This window comes from Ailuropoda melanoleuca, chromosome 4, assembly GCF_002007445.2.
Source record: "Ailuropoda melanoleuca isolate Jingjing chromosome 4, ASM200744v2, whole genome shotgun sequence".
Lineage (NCBI taxonomy): Eukaryota > Metazoa > Chordata > Mammalia > Carnivora > Ursidae > Ailuropoda > Ailuropoda melanoleuca.
The window spans coordinates 25,784,492-25,803,997 of NC_048221.1; the positions used below are offsets into that span (position 1 = coordinate 25,784,492).

A 19,506-nucleotide genomic window follows, 5' to 3' on the forward strand; every position below is an offset into this window, starting at 1 on the left:
CCGTAAGCTTTTCTGCTATTAATCTGTCTTGGGTTGATTGAATTCTCAGGCCCAGCCGGAGACCCTAAGAGAGTAGAGGGAAAATTTACCTCCCCTGCATGTGAGCACGCACGCGTGCCCTCGGACTTAGCAATCCCACTTCTGAACGTGTTGGTTGGCAGAAACAACGTCCCTATCGTTTGGAGATCTTGTTTTTAGTTCCCCTGCTCCAGGGCTATGGAGGGGTAGAAGGCTTCTGGGGGAGGGTGTTGGGACATGAGGAAGGGGGCAGCTGGTCCCTGGGGACATCTCCACACTGGATCTCAGCAGAGTCATTTGTAGATGGCAGAATTTGAATTTCCAATTTTCTGGCAGCTGGTGGGGAAGGCCTGGGAGGAAGGATGGCGTTTCCTAGTTCCTGTCAGTCAGTCACTGTGGCCTGTACTGTTGGTCTCCCTGAGCGAATGATGACTGCCTCAGGCCTGACGCGGCTCTGGCTTGGAGAGCGGATGTTCAGGAAATGTTGATGGAGCAAAGGAGTGAGTTTCCCCAATGCCACCACGGACTCATGCATTGACTCACACCTGCTGTATGTCAGAGCTGCGCTAGGCACGGAGCGTTCACAGTGAGTGACGGGTAAGAGCCCTGCCCTCGGCGAGCCAGCACGCTGGCTGCAAAAGCCAGGGAGGAAACAGAAATCACCAAACAAGGTAATTTCACGTGGTGGTAAGTTCTGTGAGCAACTACAAGACTGGGGACCAAGCTGGGGATCTTTCAGCTGCAGGGGTGGGGGTGCGGGGAAGGCTTCCCTCTGAGCTGAGCCCTGCATGGGTCAGCCAGACCAGAGAGCACAGGCAGGGGGAATGGCAGAGGCAAAGGCTTGGAGCTGGGGAAGAGCTCGGTGCGGTGGAGGAACGGTGAGAGCCCGCCTCCCAGGAGGCAAGGCCGGTGGGGGTCACGGAGGGCCTGGTGGTTGTGGACGTCCATGAATCTGCTCGCCAAGGATTTTACCCGGGAGAATAGAGGATTAGACTCTGAATCCAGATTGCTTGCTCTGGCTCAGCCGTGGGGGAAGTCCCCGAAGCAGACAGAAGCTAAAGTGAACTCCAGGTCCCAGGAGAGCAGCCGGCAGAGGCTGGACGTGTTCCAGCTACACTAAGTACANCTCCGAGGAGGCAAGGCCGGTGGGGGTCACGGAGGGCCTGGTGGTTGTGGACGTCCATGAATCTGCTCGCCAAGGATTTTACCCGGGAGAATAGAGGATTAGACTCTGAATCCAGATTGCTTGTGCTGGCTCAGCCGTGGGGGAAGTCCCCGAAGCAGACAGGAGCTAAAGTGAACTCCAGGTCCCAGGAGAGCAGCCGGCAGAGGCTGGACGTGTTCCAGCTACACTAAGTACACCGTTAGGTGCCCGCAAAGAGCAGAGGTCCAGGGGCGCCTGGGTGGTGCAGTCGGTTAAGCTCCGACTCTTGGTTTGGCTCAGGTCATGATCTCAGGGTCGTGAGATGGGGCTCTGTGCTCAATGGGGAGTCTGCTTGAGATTCTCTCTCTCCCTCTGCCCCTCCCCCTGCTCTCTTTCTCTCTCCCTCAAATAAATAAATAAATCTTAAAAGAAAGAGTCGAGGTCCAGTGGGGTGAGGGTCATACCTATGGGTTGAATTGTGTGCCCCAAAAGATATGTTGAAATCCTAGCCGCCCTGTACCTGTGAATGTCACCTTATTTAGAAGTAAGGTCTTCGAGGTTGTAATCAAGTTAAAAAGAGGTCACTAGGACAGGTGCTAAGCTACTACGACCAGTGTCCTTATGAGTAGAGGAGACGAGACACAGACAGGAGAATGCCACGTAACAATGGCGGTGGCAGAGACTGGAGGGATGCATTTGCAAGCCACAGAACAAGGGTGGCTGAGAAAGGAGAGGCAGAGAAAGATTCTCACCTAGACGCTTCACAGGAGCACAGCCCTGCCAGCACCTTGATTTCAGGCTGCTAGCCTCCGGAACTACAAGAGAATAGATTTCTGTTGTTTTCAGCCGCCTGGTTTGGGGTAGGTGGTTAGGGCAGCCCCGGGAAACCAGTCCGTTCTCCGCGCTGCCCAGCTGTGATCACGGAGTCACCACGGGCCTTTCACAAACTGCTTTGGGGTCTGTGGGTCCCGGTGGCAGGACTCTCCACGAGCTTCCGCCACATCATATACCCCAAAATGACCCCAAAGCATTCCCAAGAGGTCAAGTGCATGAGGAAAAGCTCCTGGGCAGTCCCCCCAAACAGCACCACTGCCCAGTTTCTGGCTGAGTTCTGCAAGCTCTGGGTATGACATCCTTTGTGGGACACCCCATGCCCTAGCCTAAGTTTCTATGGGAGAAGGTGTCACCAAGACCAAGCCTGGCTCTCCCAGCTTCCCCAGGGCCGTCTTGCTGTTTTCATTGGCCTCCTCTTTGATTTTAGAAGACAAAAGGAAAGTTCCAGCTCCTCGCCCTTTCCCTACACCCCAGGCCTTGAGATTTGATCCCTCACTTGAACAAAGCCCCTCGTTCATGTCAGCTTAGGAGACACAGTGTTCTGAAAGCAGATCCCTGGAGCTCGGAGCTCAAGAGGGAGCTGTGATTTTGGACTCCTGCCTGCTCTGAAGCCGGCTTTTGATTTGGCCTCTCCTGCCCCACCTCCAAGCCCTTTCATGAAGGAAATTAAATTCTTCTGAACTTTAAGGTCCCTCTTCATGGCTCTCAGTGGGCCGGGAGCCGCCACCGGCTGGTAACTCTACCCAGCGATGTGAGATTTATACTGGTTTGAGAGGCACGGTTTCATCCAGACACTTGAAAAATAAGTCCGTGAGCGGGGGAGCCAGATGTAGCCGGGTTCATGCTCTGGTTCTGGCTGTTGCTGGCTGTGTGATCTTGAGCAGTGAACACAACCTCTCTGAGTCTGGGTTTCTGCCTTGGTGAAGTGGGGGCGTGGATGTGTATGTGGCTAGGTTTGTGGTGAGGATTCCATGGGAGTTCGATGTTTGGAAAGCATTCATATTTTTACCTTCAAGAAGTACCCATTTTACAGATGAGAAGGAAGGAGGCCTGAGAGGCCTGGGACCCCTTAAGCTGCGGAACCACGCGGGGTGGGTTCAGTCCAGCTTACAGGTGTAGGCCAGGGTTGGGCTGTGCTGGGCTACAGGGTCTCCACAAGAGACCAAGCCAGGAGCTTGGCTTCTGGTGTGTGTGGGAGGAATCTGAAGGCCACCTTGCTTCAGCTCAATGATTTCACCGGACCCCTTGATGGCTGTGAAACTGGGGAGACAACCCAGGCCAGGCAGCAGAGAGGGGCTACTCCCATTGCGTGCATGGGGGCCTGGCACTGTTTCCTTTGGGGGATGATTGTTCCCATCTCCCCTCTTCTCCTTGCCTCATTTTGCCCCTAAGCCCGTGAGTATAGCACAGCTACCAACCCTGCATTGACAGGGGAGGAAACTGGAGCCCAGAGAGGGAGACCATCTTGCCCAGGGTCACTCAAGGCCTCTGAGGTGAAGACGTTTGCTTGTTAGTGGAGGGGGTTAGATCAGACTAAAAGGAGGTGGGTGACATAAGGAAGGAATGAAAATAATGTCTTCCATCTATCGTCCAGGATAGATTGGCCCCTCGTGGCCTGAACATGAGGTAAAGCCCACCATCTTGGCTCCTTCTCTTTTCCTGTCTGGAGGCATTAAAACACAAGGGAGTGGAGAAGAAGCCCCAGAGGGGCGTGCAAAGGGTGTGGGGAACAGAGGGGCGGAGGTCAGGAAGACAGGCTTGGGGGTCTTCTCATTCTGTTCCCAGGGGACTTTCTCTTGGTGGCTTTTGTGTCTTTGTCCCTTTCTTCCTCTCCATTTCTCTCTTGCTTTGTTCTCAGCTCTGTTTTTGAATACTTGAGCAAAAGAGAAAAAAAAGAGAATGTTCTCCTTGATCAAAGAGTCTAAGGCAGATACATAGTTGGTTTTTTTTGGGGGGAGGGTGTTGTGGCAAGGTGGGTAGAGGGGTAGGTGGGGGAGTGGGGAGTCAGGGCCCCACTTGAACCATCCCCACAGCAGGTCCTAAGCCCGGAACCAGGAAATGGGGAGGCTCGACTAGGCCAGGAAGAGTTGTTGCAAACCAAGAGATTCTTTCAGTTCCTGGGACGTGTTGTGCCCCTCTTATCTCTGGGCCTTGGCAGGTCCTGTTGTGTCCCCTGGAAGCCTCTCCTAGCTCCCTGACCTCGTTAATCCTTCATTCTTCAGGTCACAGCTTGGGCGTCTGGGAGCCTCCTGACTACTCTTGTTGCTTTGTGGACCTCCTATGCCCCAACGTCTCTGTGCTTCCCTCATCAGAGCAGCCAGCACCTGCCCTGTCATCCCCAGTGATTTATTTCTCTCTTGTTGGGCTGTGCACCCCCAAGGACAGAGCCTGAGTCCTGTTCACTGCTCTTTCTCCCATGCCTGGGATCCTGGTACCCAGTAGTGCCCAGTCAATGCTTGTTGAATGAATGATGAACAATTAAACCATGAGGTTTTGCATTTGGCCAGGAAGTCATGCAGGGGAAATGTGTGTGTGTGTGTGTGGGGGGGGGTGGCCAGCTGGAGGCGAGGTGGAGAATGTGGGAATTTGGATCAGAATCCTAAAGCTATTGGAAAGAAACGAGGGGATGTGTGGGAGAAACTGAGGGGTCCAGCCTACGTCCTTGCTTGCAGCCTGAGTTCTGCGTGGATCCTTCTGTGACCTTGGCTTTCAACCCCACCCTTGATTTACCCCCCACCAGAGACCCAGCCGCTGTCTCTCTCTCCCTTCCTTCCTCAATTTATTGGGTCCTGATTATATGCTAGGTGCTGGGGACACAATGGTGGGCCACAAGTCAAACACCGTCTCTCCCTTCCTTCTTGGATAAATCACAGAGCTAAAGATGAAATTACAGCCATGATCAGTGTGGTGGGGAGAGTGCCGAGAGCCTAATGGGATTTGCCCTAGTCTGGAGGACTCAGGGGGGTGGTGGAGCCATGGGGTGTCTGATGGAGCTTTACCCCCTTCTAATCTCTCTGGCCCCTTCCCAGCTATCCCTGGTGATCCTCCAGGCTTAGGAAAACCTGTAGCCTATTCGTGCAAATACAGCTCTGAGACAAGCTTCCGCTCCCCACCCCCACCTCAGCCCCTTGCCCTGAGTAGACATTTGAGATCCACTCAGGCAAGACTTTCTAGAAGAAGTGTCAGCTGAACTGGCATCTTTCTTCCTTTCTTTCTGCTTCAAATTCTTTCTCTCCTAAGCTGGGCTTCTAGCCATAAAGATGGAAAGGAGAAGGTTTGGTCTTGGAAGAGGTGATTTCAAGGCTGGAAGTGATGGCATTGTGAAATCACAAAGCAGCATTCTTTCCTCTGGGCAGACCTAGCGAACACCTGGGTACCGGTCTCCACTGGTAGGGAGTGGACTGGATTCCACCCCTGCTCACCCCTCTACCCATTGCCTTTGTGCAGTGCCCAGCCTGTCCATCTGTTTGAGGCAGCCCAGGGCATTCAGCTTCTGAACCCAGCTTGGGGAAGCCAAGGGCAGAGGAGAAGGAAAGCCCCATAGGGAGGCCTCAGGGAACAGGAAAAGTGCCCTCTCCCTGTTTGCCAAGGTCTCTCTGCCTGCTTTTGAACGGGCCTTCCAGTTGTTGCCAGTACATAGCTCCACAGCTCCCAGACCTCGCCCTCTGTGCAGGGGCTTTCCCAGGGCAGAAGTTTCAGCTCCAACCTTTTCCAGGGTTCCAGGCCAGGCTATTGTGAGGGCAGTGAAGGAGGTGGAGAGGATAAATAGGTCACGGTGAAGGGGAGGATAGTGTGTTTACCAGTTTGCTTAGGCTGGGGAGGAGATCATGCAGGGGCTTTCAGATCCGGGGGTGAACCTGGGCCTGAATGACAAAGTCCATGCTCACAGTGGCAGCACGTGTGCGCGTCTTTCACCCAGAACCCCAAGGAGTGTGCCCTGCACGCGCGTGCGGACGAGGGGACCAGTGGGGGCTCTGGGCCCCAGCTGCCCTCACAGAAGCTGTCAGAGGTGGTGGGCAGGGGGGGCCACGGCCTGGCAGGAGCAGAGAGAGCCTCCTAACAAGGTCCCCGCGCCCCGCTGAGCGGGTGCGCTGAGCAGGAGCCATCCATCACCGGCCGGATAATTGTTCAGGGAGCCAGCGGGGCCCAGCCAGATGGGCGCCTTTTGGACTCGGGAAGAGCAAACACTCCCTTTCAGGCCATTTATCAAATTTAGCTGGATCGCTCATCTTTTTTTTTTTCCGTTTGTTTCCGTCAAGGAGACTTTCTTCTAATGAAGACGAATGCAGAACGATGAGCGGCTTGGCAAAGGCCAACAGAGTCAGAATTCAGGATTTGTGCAGGGGAGGGAAAACCGAGGTGGTGCTGAGTTTGGAGAAATGTCTTAGAGCATGCCGAGTGTCCAACCTTCACGGGGTTCCAGTGGAGACCTGGGGGCCCCCTCTCGGCTGGAGCTCCGCCTTCAGCTTCCAGAGGAGGGTGCCTCGGCTCCTCCTCGTGTGCGAGGGGAGATCACCATCCCATGTAGCAGGTGAGGAGACTGAGGCTCGGAGGGGTCAGCAGGTGGCCCCGACGGGGTCCCGGGCGGGACTGAACCCTGTGCTTCCTGCTCCGGAGCCCGCTGTCACACACGCCAGCAGTGCGGGTCATTGGCCGACGGGTCCAGGCTCTTGAGACTGCCTGGCTCAGATCTCAGCTCCGCCGCTTACTAGCCAGGTGGCCTTGAGCTCCCGTGTAATCTCGTTCCATCTCTCTGTGCCCCTGGTTGTTTGTAAGGAAAGTATCCACCTCGAAGAGCTGCGGGAACACTGAATGAGGGAGTCTTTGCCGAAGGTGCAGTGCGTTGTGAGCTGTTATGAGTAACACTTTCTGTCGAGTGTCAGGATATCATTTAGTATCTGATTTTAGGATTGGCGGCCTTAGGGGGTAGGATTGGGATCACATCTGGGGCGCTGGACTTGGGTGGGAGTTGCCTGTAACAGCTTGTGGGCCTGTCCCCTTCCTGGGGGAGGGACACTGGCTGCTGACCGGGGATGGAGGACGGAGTGCCCCGACCCCCGGTCTCCACGGAGCGTCAGCTGGTGTCTGAGGTCCGTGAGAGTTGCTGTGAGGGGGGGACGCCTTTCTCTCCTTGGCCCAGCTCCCAGCACAGGTACCCAGTTAATGTTTGTTAATGGGAGGCTGGGGTGGGAGCAAATGAAGATTTGCAGGCAAATGTGCACTTGAACAAATGAGGGGCGGACATTTGTACGCTTAGTGGGCAGAAGTCCTCTCCAAGGGGCGGCTCAGTCCCGCCCTTCATGGTGCTGGGGAAGGAGACCCACTGCCTTCCTGTGTGCTTGCAGAGTTTGGCCTGGAGTTGCCAGGCCTTGTGGACATGGTCTGACCCTGGCTGCATGGCCCTGGCAAGTCCTTCTGCTCTCTGGGGCTCAGTCTTCCCGCCTGTACAATGGGGAGGGGATTGGGCCACAACCAGGGGGTTTCCAGAGGTGTTATTTTAGAACTATGATTAAGCCCTAAGTGTGGGAGAGGGTCTGAGAAGCCCCCAAGGACAGCACTGTGACCGTTGTAGGGCAGGCCAGTGGGTGTCATGGACATCCCACAGAGACCAGCTGGGGTCTTGGCTCCAGGAGCAGAGAGAGCAGTAGGCGTGTGGGGGGTTGGGTGGGAGTGGTCCACAGAGGGAGCCCCACAAAGGGCCTGGCCTGGACATGCTCGGCCTACGCTCCAGCCCTGAGCAGCTGGGGGAAATCGTGTTTGCACCTGACTCAGTTTTTTCATCTGCGCTGGGGCGCGATCGTAATGCCCTCAGAGGCTCCGAAGGAGGGTGTGGAGCACAGAAGTGGACGCAGCTATGAGAGGATCAAACCCAGAGAGAGACGTTGACCGACATCTGTCTGGTCCCAGGCACCACCTCAGCTTCTCCAACAGTGTGAGAAGGATTATCAACGTAGTTACTGAGGCAGAACCCGAGGCTCAGAGAGGTGCCTTGCCTTGTCCAAGGTCACAGAGTAGGTGTGGAGGAACTCAGGTCTGTCTGGCCCTGGCCGTGTTCCCGTTCACCATGCTCTGCAGACTTCCCCCCAGGGGCCTTTCCCCTGAAGGGCGGGAGGAGGGCTGGGCACAGGACAGGCCTGGCTGCCAGTCTGGGGGCTAGTTCTGAATGGTGGGGGCCTCCTGGGATGCTGTGCTGAGGAGGATTCTGAGGCCACCTGGAGTTAGTGGGAAAGGGTGCAGGGATTGATTTGTGGTGTTTGTCATGGGTGAGAGAAGAGCGAGGCAGTCTGTGAGCTGTATTTGCCGTTCCTAGGCTAGACCTTGTCAGGCTCTTTTGTAGGCCCGGGAAGCTGTCCTCCAAGGTGACTCTTTGCATGTTTATGTTTCAGGTAGGACCCCTGGGAGAGGGGAGGAGCTGGAAGAGTGTTCCTGAAAGGGGACTGTGTGGGCCAGGGCACCAGGCTTGGCTCCGGGCTGCGTCAGACCACCCACCTGCCCTAACTGCAGGTGACCGCCGCTGGCCATTGTGGGAGGGAGAAGGGACAGCCCCAGGACATCGACCTTTTAGGATAATGCTGCTTGGGGTGTGAGGGGGAGGCAGGGGCTTCCAGGCCTGACTGCACCTGAAATGAAGGAGGTGGGAAGCAGAGGCCAGCGCAAGGAGACCCCAGGGGTTATCTCACCCAACACTCATTTTCCAAATGGGAAAACTGAGGTCCAGAAAGCTTCCTCCATGGGGTCCATGATGTGTCTCACTTAAAATTTGAAAACCGTGGGATGGGCAGTGTTGGCAGAAAATGCAGAGTCAAGCAGGACCATGAGCCGCTTGAGGATTAGAGCCCCCATTTACTGGGGCCCGCTGGGGGTCCGCGTGCTACGTACTTCATCGGGATCATCTCATGGCACCTCCCAGGAGGTGGGGGCCGGCCCCGCTTTACGGGAGAGGAGCTGAGGTCCAGAGGGGTTCAGTTTCTTGGCACAGTAGGGAGGTGGAGGAACTGGGCCCCGGGCGGCCTGACCACATCGCGGGGGGTCACCGTCCTGGGCGATGTGTGCTGAGAGCTCGTATAAGAATCTCCGGGGAGCCCTGCCTCCCCTTGCCCCTGATCCAAGAGGTCTGGGTGAGCCCCAAGAAGGAGACTGAACAGCTCCCGCCCATGCCCCCCTCTCTAAGGCAGACACAGGGGTTCTACAGACCACGTTTTCAGAAGCACTGCATCGGGGGGCGCCTGGGTGGCACAGCGGTTAAGCATCTGCCTTCGGCTCAGGGCGTGATCCCAGCGTTGTAGGATCGAGCCCCACATCAGGCTTCTTCTGCTATGAGCCTGCTTCTTCCTCTCCCACTCCCCCNCGGAGAAGGTGATGTGTAACAGGAAGAGAATTCTACTAATAACAGAGCGAAGCTTATATACAGCCCACTATGAGCCGGGCACTGTTTCAAACACTTTACATATATTTTAATGCACTTAATTCTCACCCTAAGCCTCTGAGGTGGTGACTATTGCCCCCATTTTACAGATGGGGAAATGAGTCACAGAAAGATTCAGCAACTTGCTCACAGACACTCCTGTGGCACATGGGGAAGGGGTGGCCACGGAGCCTGTCTGCGGGGAAGTAGAGAGGTGTGTGTGTAAGACCAGAGAGCCTGTGAGACTAGATAGCTCCCAGGTCTTTTCTAGAGATGGAGAGATCAGAAGCCTTTGTCTTAAGCCCCAGCCAGGTTTCTCAATGCAAATCTTGGCTGGGAGCCCGAGGAGGGCAGCCGGTGGGCAGTGCCTGGCTGAGGCCCCATGGAGCTGGCAGGTAGGTAGGGGAGGGCTCCCACCTGCCAGACACAGTCTCCCTCCCCACGTTCAGGGACCCAGCAGGACCCTCAGGAGCTCTTACCTTCTTCCCGTGGACCGCTCCCATGGCACAAAGTGGGCACCAGGCCTGGGTGGGCCTCGGGGGCCAGGCTGGGGGTCCTCTCTGCTGATGTTGATCTCAGGAGCCGGGGCCCGGGGGGTTCCCTGGGCCAGGGCCCCCCGTCCTCTCACGGCTCATTCTCCTCAGGCACAAAGGAAGGCTTTCACAACTGCCCCTAAGCCCAGAGCTCCTCAGACAGGCTTAGAGTGATTGATCCTGTCAGAGGGGCACGGTGTCCCCAGATGGCTCACACGTCTTGTGTCCCTGTAGCTCCTCACTTCCTGGACTCCTGCCTCTCTCAGGAGGGGAAACTGAGGCATCCAGGGTGGGGGAGAAGCAAAGCAGTCCTCTCACCACGCGGCCGGCAGCTTGGGTACAGAGAGTGACCTCTGGCTGGCCTAGCAGGCAGGACTTGGCCTTCTTGCCAGGCTGGGCACTGATCGGCAGACGGGTCCCAGACAGGGGAGGCTGTGTGGGACAGCCGGGGTGTGGGGCTTGGGGCGGGCTAGTGTGGGGATGTAAACCTCGGGCTGGACAGCCCCGTTAATAATAGATCTTTGAAGACACTTGGGGGCAAGGGCTCTCCCAGAGCAGAGACTCTGAGAGCAGAGTACTTCATTCACCAGGACAGTAGTCCAGGCGGGGAGGGCTGGTCTGGGCTCAGGCCAGGAAAATATCTGGAGGCCGGATTCCAGGCTCAGAGCCAAGTTCTCAAAGTTCCCCTAGCAGTTACCCTCCTCCTCTCTTGCTACCCCCCTTCCTTCTTTTTATCACCAGCATGGGACGAGGTGGAGGCGAAAGCCACCTTGGGCTTGAATCCCAGCTCTTTCCTCACAGTGTGTGACCCAGGGGGCATGATTTGACCTCTGGGAGCCTCAGTTTCTTCATCTGTGTGTGTTCCTCCACGCACATGGTACAGTGTTGCTCCGGTGGCCGAAAGGTAGGTGTGTACAGCCAAAGCCATTGTTCTGTTACAGCATAAATCAGATGATGTCATTCCCTGTTTTATACTCTCCCACTTGACCAAAAGGGGGAAAACAATGGCCCCTGGCCCCCTGGGGCCCTGAGGATGAAATGAGGTGACTTGTGTAAAGCTCTGAGTAGAGAATTTGGACAACAGCAATTCTCCAGAGAAGTCAGGTGCAGCTGTTATAATGCTATTAATTCTGCTCAGGATAAAACCACTGCCCATTGGCAAGTCCCAGGTAACCAGCTTGATTAAGCAGAACATCTTTTCTTAAGAGGTGCTGGGCAGGGGGCCTTGCAGCCCCCCCCTTCCTCTAGCACCGTGCCTGGCTAAGAGGTGGTGATGATATATGACACAGATGATTTAGGAAATGGCAGTTGGTAGTGCAGGGTCAGGACTAGGTGTTCTAGATCCAGCTTTGCCCATAGAATGAAATTCCCCACGGTCCAAAGTTCTGCTCCATCAAGCTTGCTTGCCTCTCAGACCTCATTTCCCATTCCCTTCTCTCCCCAATAATTCCTGGATCATATCACCTTTCTCCTCACCCCAGGGCCTTTGTACTTGCTGTTTTCTCTGCCTGGACTGTTTTCCATCTCTCTCTGTTGACTCCATTTTTTTAATCTTGCATGATTCTTTCCTTTTTATCCATCAGGCTCCATAATCACGTCCTTAGAGAAGCCTGCCCTGACTCTCTATGCAAACTAGCCTCCTGGGCTGTTTATTATTTTTTTCATAGCATTTATTAGCAACTGGAATGATATTTCTGTGTTTATTGTTCAGCTCCTGCACCTGGATGGCAGCTCCACAAAGGCTGGGACATGGTCTGTCCTGTTCATCAGTTTACCCCCTGGGTCTAAAATAGAGCTTGGCACATTGCAGTCACTCAACAAATATTGGTGGAATGGGTAAGTACATGATGGGGGATGAATGAAATAGTGTAAGCAGGCAGAGTGTCTAACTCAGTCCTAGCTCATTGCAAGAGCTCCCTGCATGGAAAGTATTAGTCCTGTCCCCTCTGGGCAAGCAAAAATGTGGCTTTTTCCTTTGCTCCTTCTTCTGGGTCCAGCCCCTGCCTCGGTGGCCCCCCATTCCCCTTCTCCCTGTTTCAATCATGGCTGGGGTGCAGCTTCTGATTTCCTGCAGTAAGGAGAGCATCCACAAAATTGTAAAGGGCCGTGACTAAATTGGCTGTCTGCCAGAGCAGTAAAAATGCCATAAGTCAACCCTGAAGATCAAACTCCTTTGGCAGCCATCCCATAATTACCCACCAGCTTGCCTCTTGGTGGGATGGGAGGAGAGAAAAGGAATTTTACCCGTTTATTAATTTTCCCCATCTGCTTAGAGTCCTGCTGAAATATGACTTATGAGCTGCACTGAAAGCCTGGTTGACTGGAGGCCTCGATTGGGTGAAGGTCCGAAGCCCGGCTCCTGGCAGGATGTGGGTCTGAAATGCGATGATTGGACTCCATGTGATGGGTAGGAATGGGGGTGGTGGCCCCAGAGCCCAGCATAGGGCCTGACACCAAGAAGGTGCTTGGGATGCAGACACAGATGACTTAGGAAAAGAGAGCTGGTGGTGCAGGGTCATGGTCCAGCTCTGCCTGGTCTCACTGTGTAGCCTGGGCACAGCTTGTAGCCTCTTTCTACATCTGCGAAATGGACACAGAAACACCTGCTCCTTCTTGCGTTACAATCCTGTAGAGGGAAGCAAGGCTTACAAAATGCTGGGAGATTTTGAGAACGTTGACTCAGAGGTTCTGAGCAATTTTCCAACGTCTTCAGAGGCATTCAGGAGGAGGAGGGGTGTGGGAGAGGAAGTGGAAAAGGAGAATGAGGAGGGAGAAGAAAACATTGCTCACCCCTGAGTAGTTTCAGGGGAAGTATTTCTAAAGGGTTTGTTTCCTGTAGTGACGTAGATAGGCTGGGATTCCAACCCTCAATCTGAGGCTTCTTAGCTGTGTGACTTTGGACAAGTCCCTTGGCCTCTGAGCCTCATTCTCCTCACGTGTAAAAGGAGTTAACAATGGGCCCCACCACATGGGGCTGTGAGAATGAAATTCGTACAGAGCGTACAACAGCAATTCCCCCTAGAAGTTAGGTGCTGCTGTTCTGATGCTGTTAATAATGTGATAGTAAACCCACCGCCCATTGGTAAGTCCCAGGCATCCTGTCCATTAAGCACAGCACCTTTCCCCAAACTGGGTGGGCAGGGGTAACCTTGCCACCTTTCCCTTTCTAGCTTGGGCTGCCACCTACTGGTGAGGACCAGAATGACAGCTGCTGGAAAGCCCGGGCCATGGCTGAGAAACAGAGACGCACCAGCTGGGACTGGATCCGGTTTCTTCACCATGGTGTCCCCAGTGCCTACCCCGTTCTCGATGGGTAGCGGGTGAGTAATGACTGCGTAGGAAACAGTCTCATAAGGGGGCTACCGACCCAACTCTCTACAGCCATTTTCTTGGACTGTCTTGCCCAATCGTGAGCTGACCCAGGGGTCCCCGTAGTGGCCACAGTGCCCTGACAATGGTGTTGAGAATCTGATGGGCATTTGCCGTTTTGCGATGCCCCTCCCAGGGTGGGGGGGGGACCTAGAAGGGGCTGGCTCTAGAATGCCATCCCCTTGGTGGGTTTGGTGGTCGTTTGGGCTCCCTTCTATCACGTGGAGGATGTGCCAACTGAGGCTGGCCCCTGGTTGAGGAGGGGAGGTGGGCAGGGGCATGACTTGAAGTCTTGGCCTCCTGTTCCCCAGCATGCAACGGCAGGTGGCCTCTCCCACAGGCCCCGCGGGGCAGCCACAGGTGCGGCTCCCTCACTGAGCCTCTCCTCCTGGGGAACTGACCCTCTTTATGACAATTCCTGCACGCCAGGGGGTCTTGTCTTCTCGCCTGGGCTCAGTCCCATCTGGCTGGCCCTGGTCACTGCCTGAGGACGGATCCCCTAGAAGCCGACTTGGGGGTGAGTGTTCTCATGCAGGTGATTTATTAAGGACGTGGATAGGGGAGTGGTGGGGGAGCAGGATAGGGAAGGGGACACAACCAAGCAAAGGGACACTTTCAGGCCAACCCCCAGCTTGATTCCAGGGGGAACCATGGAGTGTAGATGGCAGCTCATGGTTGTCCTGCCCCAGGACAGGGAGCTGGGCTTGCACGCTCCCAGCCAGGCGCTCAGGAGCTGGGGACCGGCCTGCCAGGATGTAAACTCGGGCACCTCCTGGCCTCTCTTTTCTGCCTCTGGGAGCTAAGAATGAGTAGCCTGAGGGCAGTTTTCCAAAGAGGCTTGTAGACAGACTCCTAGAGGCAGAAACTGGGCGAAGGGGCCTGGGTGGGTACCAGCCGTTCCACTGTGCTGTCTTTCCAAGCCCCCACCCTCCCTGAGACCCTTTCCCCAATTCTCTGATTCATCCCGTTGACATTCTCTCAGACTTCTTTAAAGTGCTATGCAAGACAGCTTCTGGAAAAGTACCATGAGTCTTCTCTTACACCCAGCTGGCCACCCCGTGTCCTTTTAAAATAGTGGCCACTGCCAAGAGCTCTGCCTAGCCCTACTTCTGGCCCTGAACTCACTTTAGAAGTCCTTATTGGTTCTTTTAATTTTATAAGGTATTCTTGCTCCCAAACATTATATATATATTTATAAATATATATATTTGTATATATTTATATATATTTGTATATATAAATATATATTTATAAATATATATTTATGTTTATAAATATATATTTGTATATATATTTATAAATATATATATTTATGGACAATTTTTGGTGATGTGGAAATTTTATATTTCATGCCCATGAGCCCCTGAGAGACAGCTAGAATCCCCCATTTTTCACAGGGGAGCTCTGGCTCAGAGAGGTGACATCTGCTCACCCAGCTAGCAAGTGGAGAGCCAGTGCTCAGACCCAGGCCAGGCGTTCCCTCTGCCACACTGCCTGCAATAGAGTAGAATGAGAAGCGAGTCAGCCAAGAGAAAAGGAGTGGCATTGTCAGGGGCCAGGGCCTGCAGAAAAACCCCATTCAGTCCTGGGGACTGGGAAGGGAGGGTGCCCGGGTTCAGCGGCAGCCCTGTTTAGCACTGACGGTCAGGTATGAACAGAGGACCCTGCCTCTTGGAAGAAAATGGCAGGAATGAAGCAAATTCCATCTGCTTACGTAGCCACCAGGCATTCCACACCACACAAATATGAGTGTCTAAATAGGAGTTAGTGGGTGTTGCCAGCAAACTCCCCCTTTAGTCCCCGAGAGGGATCTGCACCGGGAAAAATGGGGTAATGGAATTGGGGGTGGTGGAGGCTGGCTGGCCGGGTGCCCTCCTTGGACTGCCTCAGCCTGCTCAAAGTTGTCCCGTTGGACTTTGAACACTGATCTCAACCCCATCACAACAGTAGCCCAAGTCCCAGCCCACCGGGGCCTCTGGCCGAAGGGTCCCACACTCTTGTTCTCCTCTCTACCCCAGACTGGAGCACTGGAAGCCCTGCCCATCCCCAGGGCTCCACACCACTGCTGTGAGCCGGAGTTGAGCGTCTGCTGGTCCGCGGCTCAGGGCACTTGTACTTCCACGGGAGTTTTGCAGGCTCCCTGGTCTACACTCCAGGAGCCCAGGTACCAGTATGGTCTGCTCCCATATCCCCCTCCCAGGACTGGCTCTAGGCACCCCATGTGTGGCCCTTCTCAGAGACCTCAGGCAGGGTGTTTGCACCATATCTCTTGGGCCTTACCCCCTCTGTGGGCTCCAGTGGCTGGTACCAACGTCTCTAGGCTAAGGACTCCCTGTGAAGCCACGGCTGGCCACGCTTTCCTCCGTAGGACCGACAAGAAGTGCTCAGGAAGTCCCCTCAGCCCCAACACCAGCAGCCCCCAGCAATGACAGGATGGGGCATAAACAGCTCAGCTCCCTCACCCTGGCTCCGAGTTCTCGGATGTGTGTATCCCACATGGATTCCTGGGGGTCCTCGAGGAACGAAGCTCCACTCACCCCCAGCCTTTACTGGCTGCCTTTCCTTCCCGGTCTTACTTCCCCACCCCCACTGGTGTTTTCCAGAATCACCTCCCAAATACATCTCAGGGGCTGCTCCCAGAGAACCACTCAAAGACGAAGATGGCCAGGACGTCCTCCCTGAAGCCTGCCCAACAGACAGCCTGCCTCTTCCTCCCAGCCTTCCTCCCACGACACCCGCCTCCCCCTCGCTGGCTCTGGAGCCCTCCAGCTCTCATTCAAGCAGCAGAGGAAGACTACAGGCTCCGCGTCCTGTCCTTGGGCTCTCTCTGCTCCTGTGGGTCTTCCAGCGGCCTAACCTGGTGCCCGAAGCTGTCACCGACCTGTCCCCGCTTGCGGCCCGAGCCAACCTGGCCTGGGCCAGTTGGATCCCAGGCAGAAACGCTGCACATCAGAAGGTCAGAAAGTTCATTCAAAATCAAAAATAAAATTTAATGGTGTGCCGCAGGTGCGGGCAGTCCGTCTGTCCTTGGGAGCGAGCGCTGGCCGTCTTGAAGGAAAGCGGACTGTTCTTCCTGCAGATAGGCTCCAGAAGGACCCCTGATGGCTGGCCACCTCAGGTAGGCTGCTGCAGCCCCTGGGAGGGCGCTGCTTCCCAAGAGGGGAGGTGTGCAGAGCCCCCGCCCGGGGAACTTTACACAGGCCGCCTGGTACCCTTCTGGCTGCTGCAGCTGACGCTGTCCCCAGGACAGCCAGGGGCTTGTCGGTCCTACAGCCACCCTAAAATACCTTCCGGGGAACACAGCCCTCCAGTTCCAGCAGCTCCGGCCAGCCCTCGTATTTGTTCGTGTCTGGGTGGTTCTTTAAGAACTAGAGAGAGAGAGAGAGAGAGAGAGAGAGAGAGAGAGAGAGAGAGAAGAGAGTAACACGGACAATGGGGGAGGCTGTTCAGTATTTGCACCTGAATTTTCACTGAGCTTTAAGACATCCTGACTTCACTCACTCCACCCTGGCTTCAGCCCCAAGGGGAGGCGGTGGTGTGGGATAGGGCCAGCCCACTTTACAGGTGGGGAAATTGAGGTGCAGAGGGATGGCAACATGTGAAAGATTTTACAGAGGAGATCAGAGCTCAGTCCTCCTGTCATGCCCTGGGGGGGTGGGGTACCAAGGATTGGGGGGCAGGCTTGCAGAGTGTTAGCTCCTCTGCCATATTCTCCATCAGCCTCCTCGGACACCCCCAAACCACCACAGCAATGACAAGCAACATCCTAGCACTTCGTGAACACTTGCTCTGTGCCAGGTGCAAAGCGCCTTATGTATGTATTCCTTACAATAGCCCTAAGAAGGGCATACCATTACCATCCCATTCTACAGATGGGGAACCTGAGGCACAGAGGGCCAAAGTGACCCTAGTGGCAGAACCACTGTGTAATACTAATTAAGATTAATAAACGTAGAATAGAAACGGTTAAGATTGTATTTAAAGTGCCTAGGCTTAGCTTATGGAGGAAAGAAATGTAAATAGCAAAATCTACCAGTGGAATAATTGTGGCTAACCCTTAGGGATGGAAGTAATTCTGGCTGCTGCTGCTCTAAAACCCAGAGCCCCAAGTATGGGGACAAAGACCTAATGGTTTCAATCACATCGTGGGCCCCAGTTCATTCTGGGTGATGGGTCTGTCTGTCTCCACCCCCCCGCCCCCTCCCCCACACAGGGATGTTCTGGATCCCCACCCACTGCCTGTGTTCTTCACCTGGAGGCTATAAACCGACGGCTCCCTCCTTGTCTCCTCCAGCAGAAGCTACTCTGTACTATCATTTTTTTTAAAAAGTAACTTCTAACGACCCGAATGCATTCTCTTAGAAACTCACACATACATACCTAGGCCAGCATCTTCCAGACAAGGCAAGAACCCTCGTAGCCCACTGTGGTCCCCGCACCTGGAGCCCAGCGTCTTGTCTTGACACTGTCGCTCCCTGCCTCCCACAGCCCCTTCCCTGCAGGCTGCTGTGCTACTGGCCGGATTACTGCCTGGGTCTCCCCCCTGCCTTCCTGTGCTCAGCCACAGAGTCTGTGCTAAAAGCATCAGGACTCTCCATGGAGGCAGCAGACCGGGAGGAGAGCTACATCCTCCATCAGAGCCAAACAAACTGCCTGAACCCTCTCCACGGCTCTGGATCCTCGACTGTGGGGTGGGAGGAGAATCGTACCTACTTCGCGGTGGGCATTAAAGAAGGACCTGCAGGTAACCTGCTCAGCCGAGCCCGCGCAGAGCAAGTGCTTGCTGAATGCTAGTGTTTCTTACGTATCAATCTGCTCTTGTCGCTTTTCCCTTAAGCCTTCCAGGGCTCCCTGCTGCCTTCAGGGTAAGAGTTCACTCGCCTCAGCAGTCCTATGTGTCCGAATCATCGACTCTGAGCTGCCTGCCTTGGGGTCTGGGCAGAGCTGAATGTTCTCACCACCAGACAAGGGACCGCTTCATGCCCAGAAGATCTGGCTAGTTTTCCCACATCTGGGAATTGCTCTGAGCTGGGGATGCACAGATGGGGGACAGGGAGAGAAAGTGCAGCATTTCCCTGGAGGCTCCCACCCCTTCATTGACTCCCCTTTCCTCCTCTAGAGTACCCCGGAGACTCCACTGTGGGCTGCCTCCCAGACTTGGCTTGGGGCCACCCCTGAGTAGTGACTGTGGAGCCGCCTGTCATGGTCCACTCCATGGGACCACTCCATGGGACTCCATGGTCCATTCCCTTCCATGTACTCAGGTGGGCTCTCCTGTGTCCTCCTCTTGATGCAAATTTATCCTCTCCACAGGGAGCTTAGAAGGGGACAGTGCCCCTGGTCTAAACCTCTCCCCTATGATGGGTAGCCTGAGGCCCTGGAGCAGGGGAGTGGAGAGAGAGAGAAAAGGGGCTTGGCTTAGGTTTCCATTGGGACCAGAAGCGACACATCCTGCCCCCTGCTCGCCCATCACACAGGCTTCATCTCTATATTCTTTTCTCTTTTTCCCCGTTCCTCCTTCCCTCATCCTTCTTTTCTCCTTTTCCTTCTCCTTCCTGGTAGTTATCCATTTCTATGTGACCCAGCTCCTCGCAAAATGGTCAAGGCTACTTCCTGCTGGTGGATTAGCCAGTCGGGCCACCCTGACCTCTGAGGTCCCCACACTGTCCCTCCCAAGTTACCCCAGTCCTTGTCCATCCATCCCTGGCACCTTACCCCCACCTGCCTCACTGGGATGGAGAGGCCGCCAGGAACTCACCTGCTCAAAAGGGCTTTTATCCTTGAGGTTTTTGGCCCCTAAGAAGACCCAGCTATCTCTGAAGCCCAGCTGTTCTGCATAGGAACTGCCCAAGCTGGAGAGGAGCTTCCTGGTCTCCTTATTCATTCTGCAGAGAACCAGAGAGGACAGTGAGGTGGAGGGGTGGGAGAAGCGTGAGGTTCTCAAGCACTTGGCCTGCCCTCTGCTCCACCCTCGGCTGGATGCAACAGCCGTGCTTGCAGAGTTGTGTTCACCAGGAACGGGGCTAAGTGGCTAGTAGTACGGTTTTGCTTCTGTTTACAAATACACATGTGTACTTGGAAAATACGGAACATCACAGAGGAACTAAAAATTATAGGCTCACCCCACTTGACATAATCATTATACAATTTAATGTATTTCCTTAATGTTTTCTCCCCCCATGCACTAGAGAATCATACCAATA

The 19,506-nt window shown here is 54.8% G+C and overlaps 2 protein-coding genes across 8 annotated transcripts in view; one reads left to right on the forward strand and one right to left on the reverse strand.

Annotated features, from left to right (window-relative positions):
• The first annotated feature begins 6,226 nt into the window (after positions 1 to 6,226).
• Positions 6,227 to 16,217, forward strand: LOC105239918. Of its 5 annotated transcripts, none has more exons than XM_034658561.1 (7): positions 6,227 to 7,148; positions 11,646 to 11,770; positions 12,208 to 12,341; positions 13,105 to 13,254; positions 13,733 to 13,820; positions 15,322 to 15,467; positions 15,907 to 16,217. In XM_034658561.1, exons 3-7 carry the CDS (start codon positions 12,229 to 12,231, stop codon positions 15,983 to 15,985), a joined length of 576 nt encoding a protein of 191 aa, XP_034514452.1. In that variant the 5' UTR covers positions 6,227 to 7,148; positions 11,646 to 11,770; positions 12,208 to 12,228; the 3' UTR covers positions 15,986 to 16,217. The 5 variants fall into 5 exon arrangements, 4 of the variants coding, with proteins under 4 accessions (XP_034514452.1, XP_034514451.1, XP_034514450.1 ...); XM_034658560.1 differs by having other exon boundaries at positions 6,227 to 6,527; XM_034658559.1 differs by lacking the exons at positions 6,227 to 7,148; positions 12,208 to 12,341 and adding an exon at positions 10,580 to 10,838.
• A 55-nt stretch (positions 16,218 to 16,272) lies between these two features.
• The window catches only part of FAM3D (FAM3 metabolism regulating signaling molecule D), a 38,458-nt gene continuing 35,224 nt past the window's right edge, over positions 16,273 to 19,506 (reverse strand). For all 3 annotated transcript variants that reach the window (XM_034658558.1, XM_011231574.3, XM_011231573.3), the window contains exons 9-10: positions 19,062 to 19,188; positions 16,273 to 16,671 (exon numbers count right to left, since the gene is read on the reverse strand). In XM_034658558.1, coding sequence (XP_034514449.1) covers positions 16,582 to 16,671; positions 19,062 to 19,188 — 217 coding nt within the window. In that variant the 3' untranslated portion in view covers positions 16,273 to 16,581. The remainder of the gene's footprint in view (positions 16,672 to 19,061; positions 19,189 to 19,506) is intronic.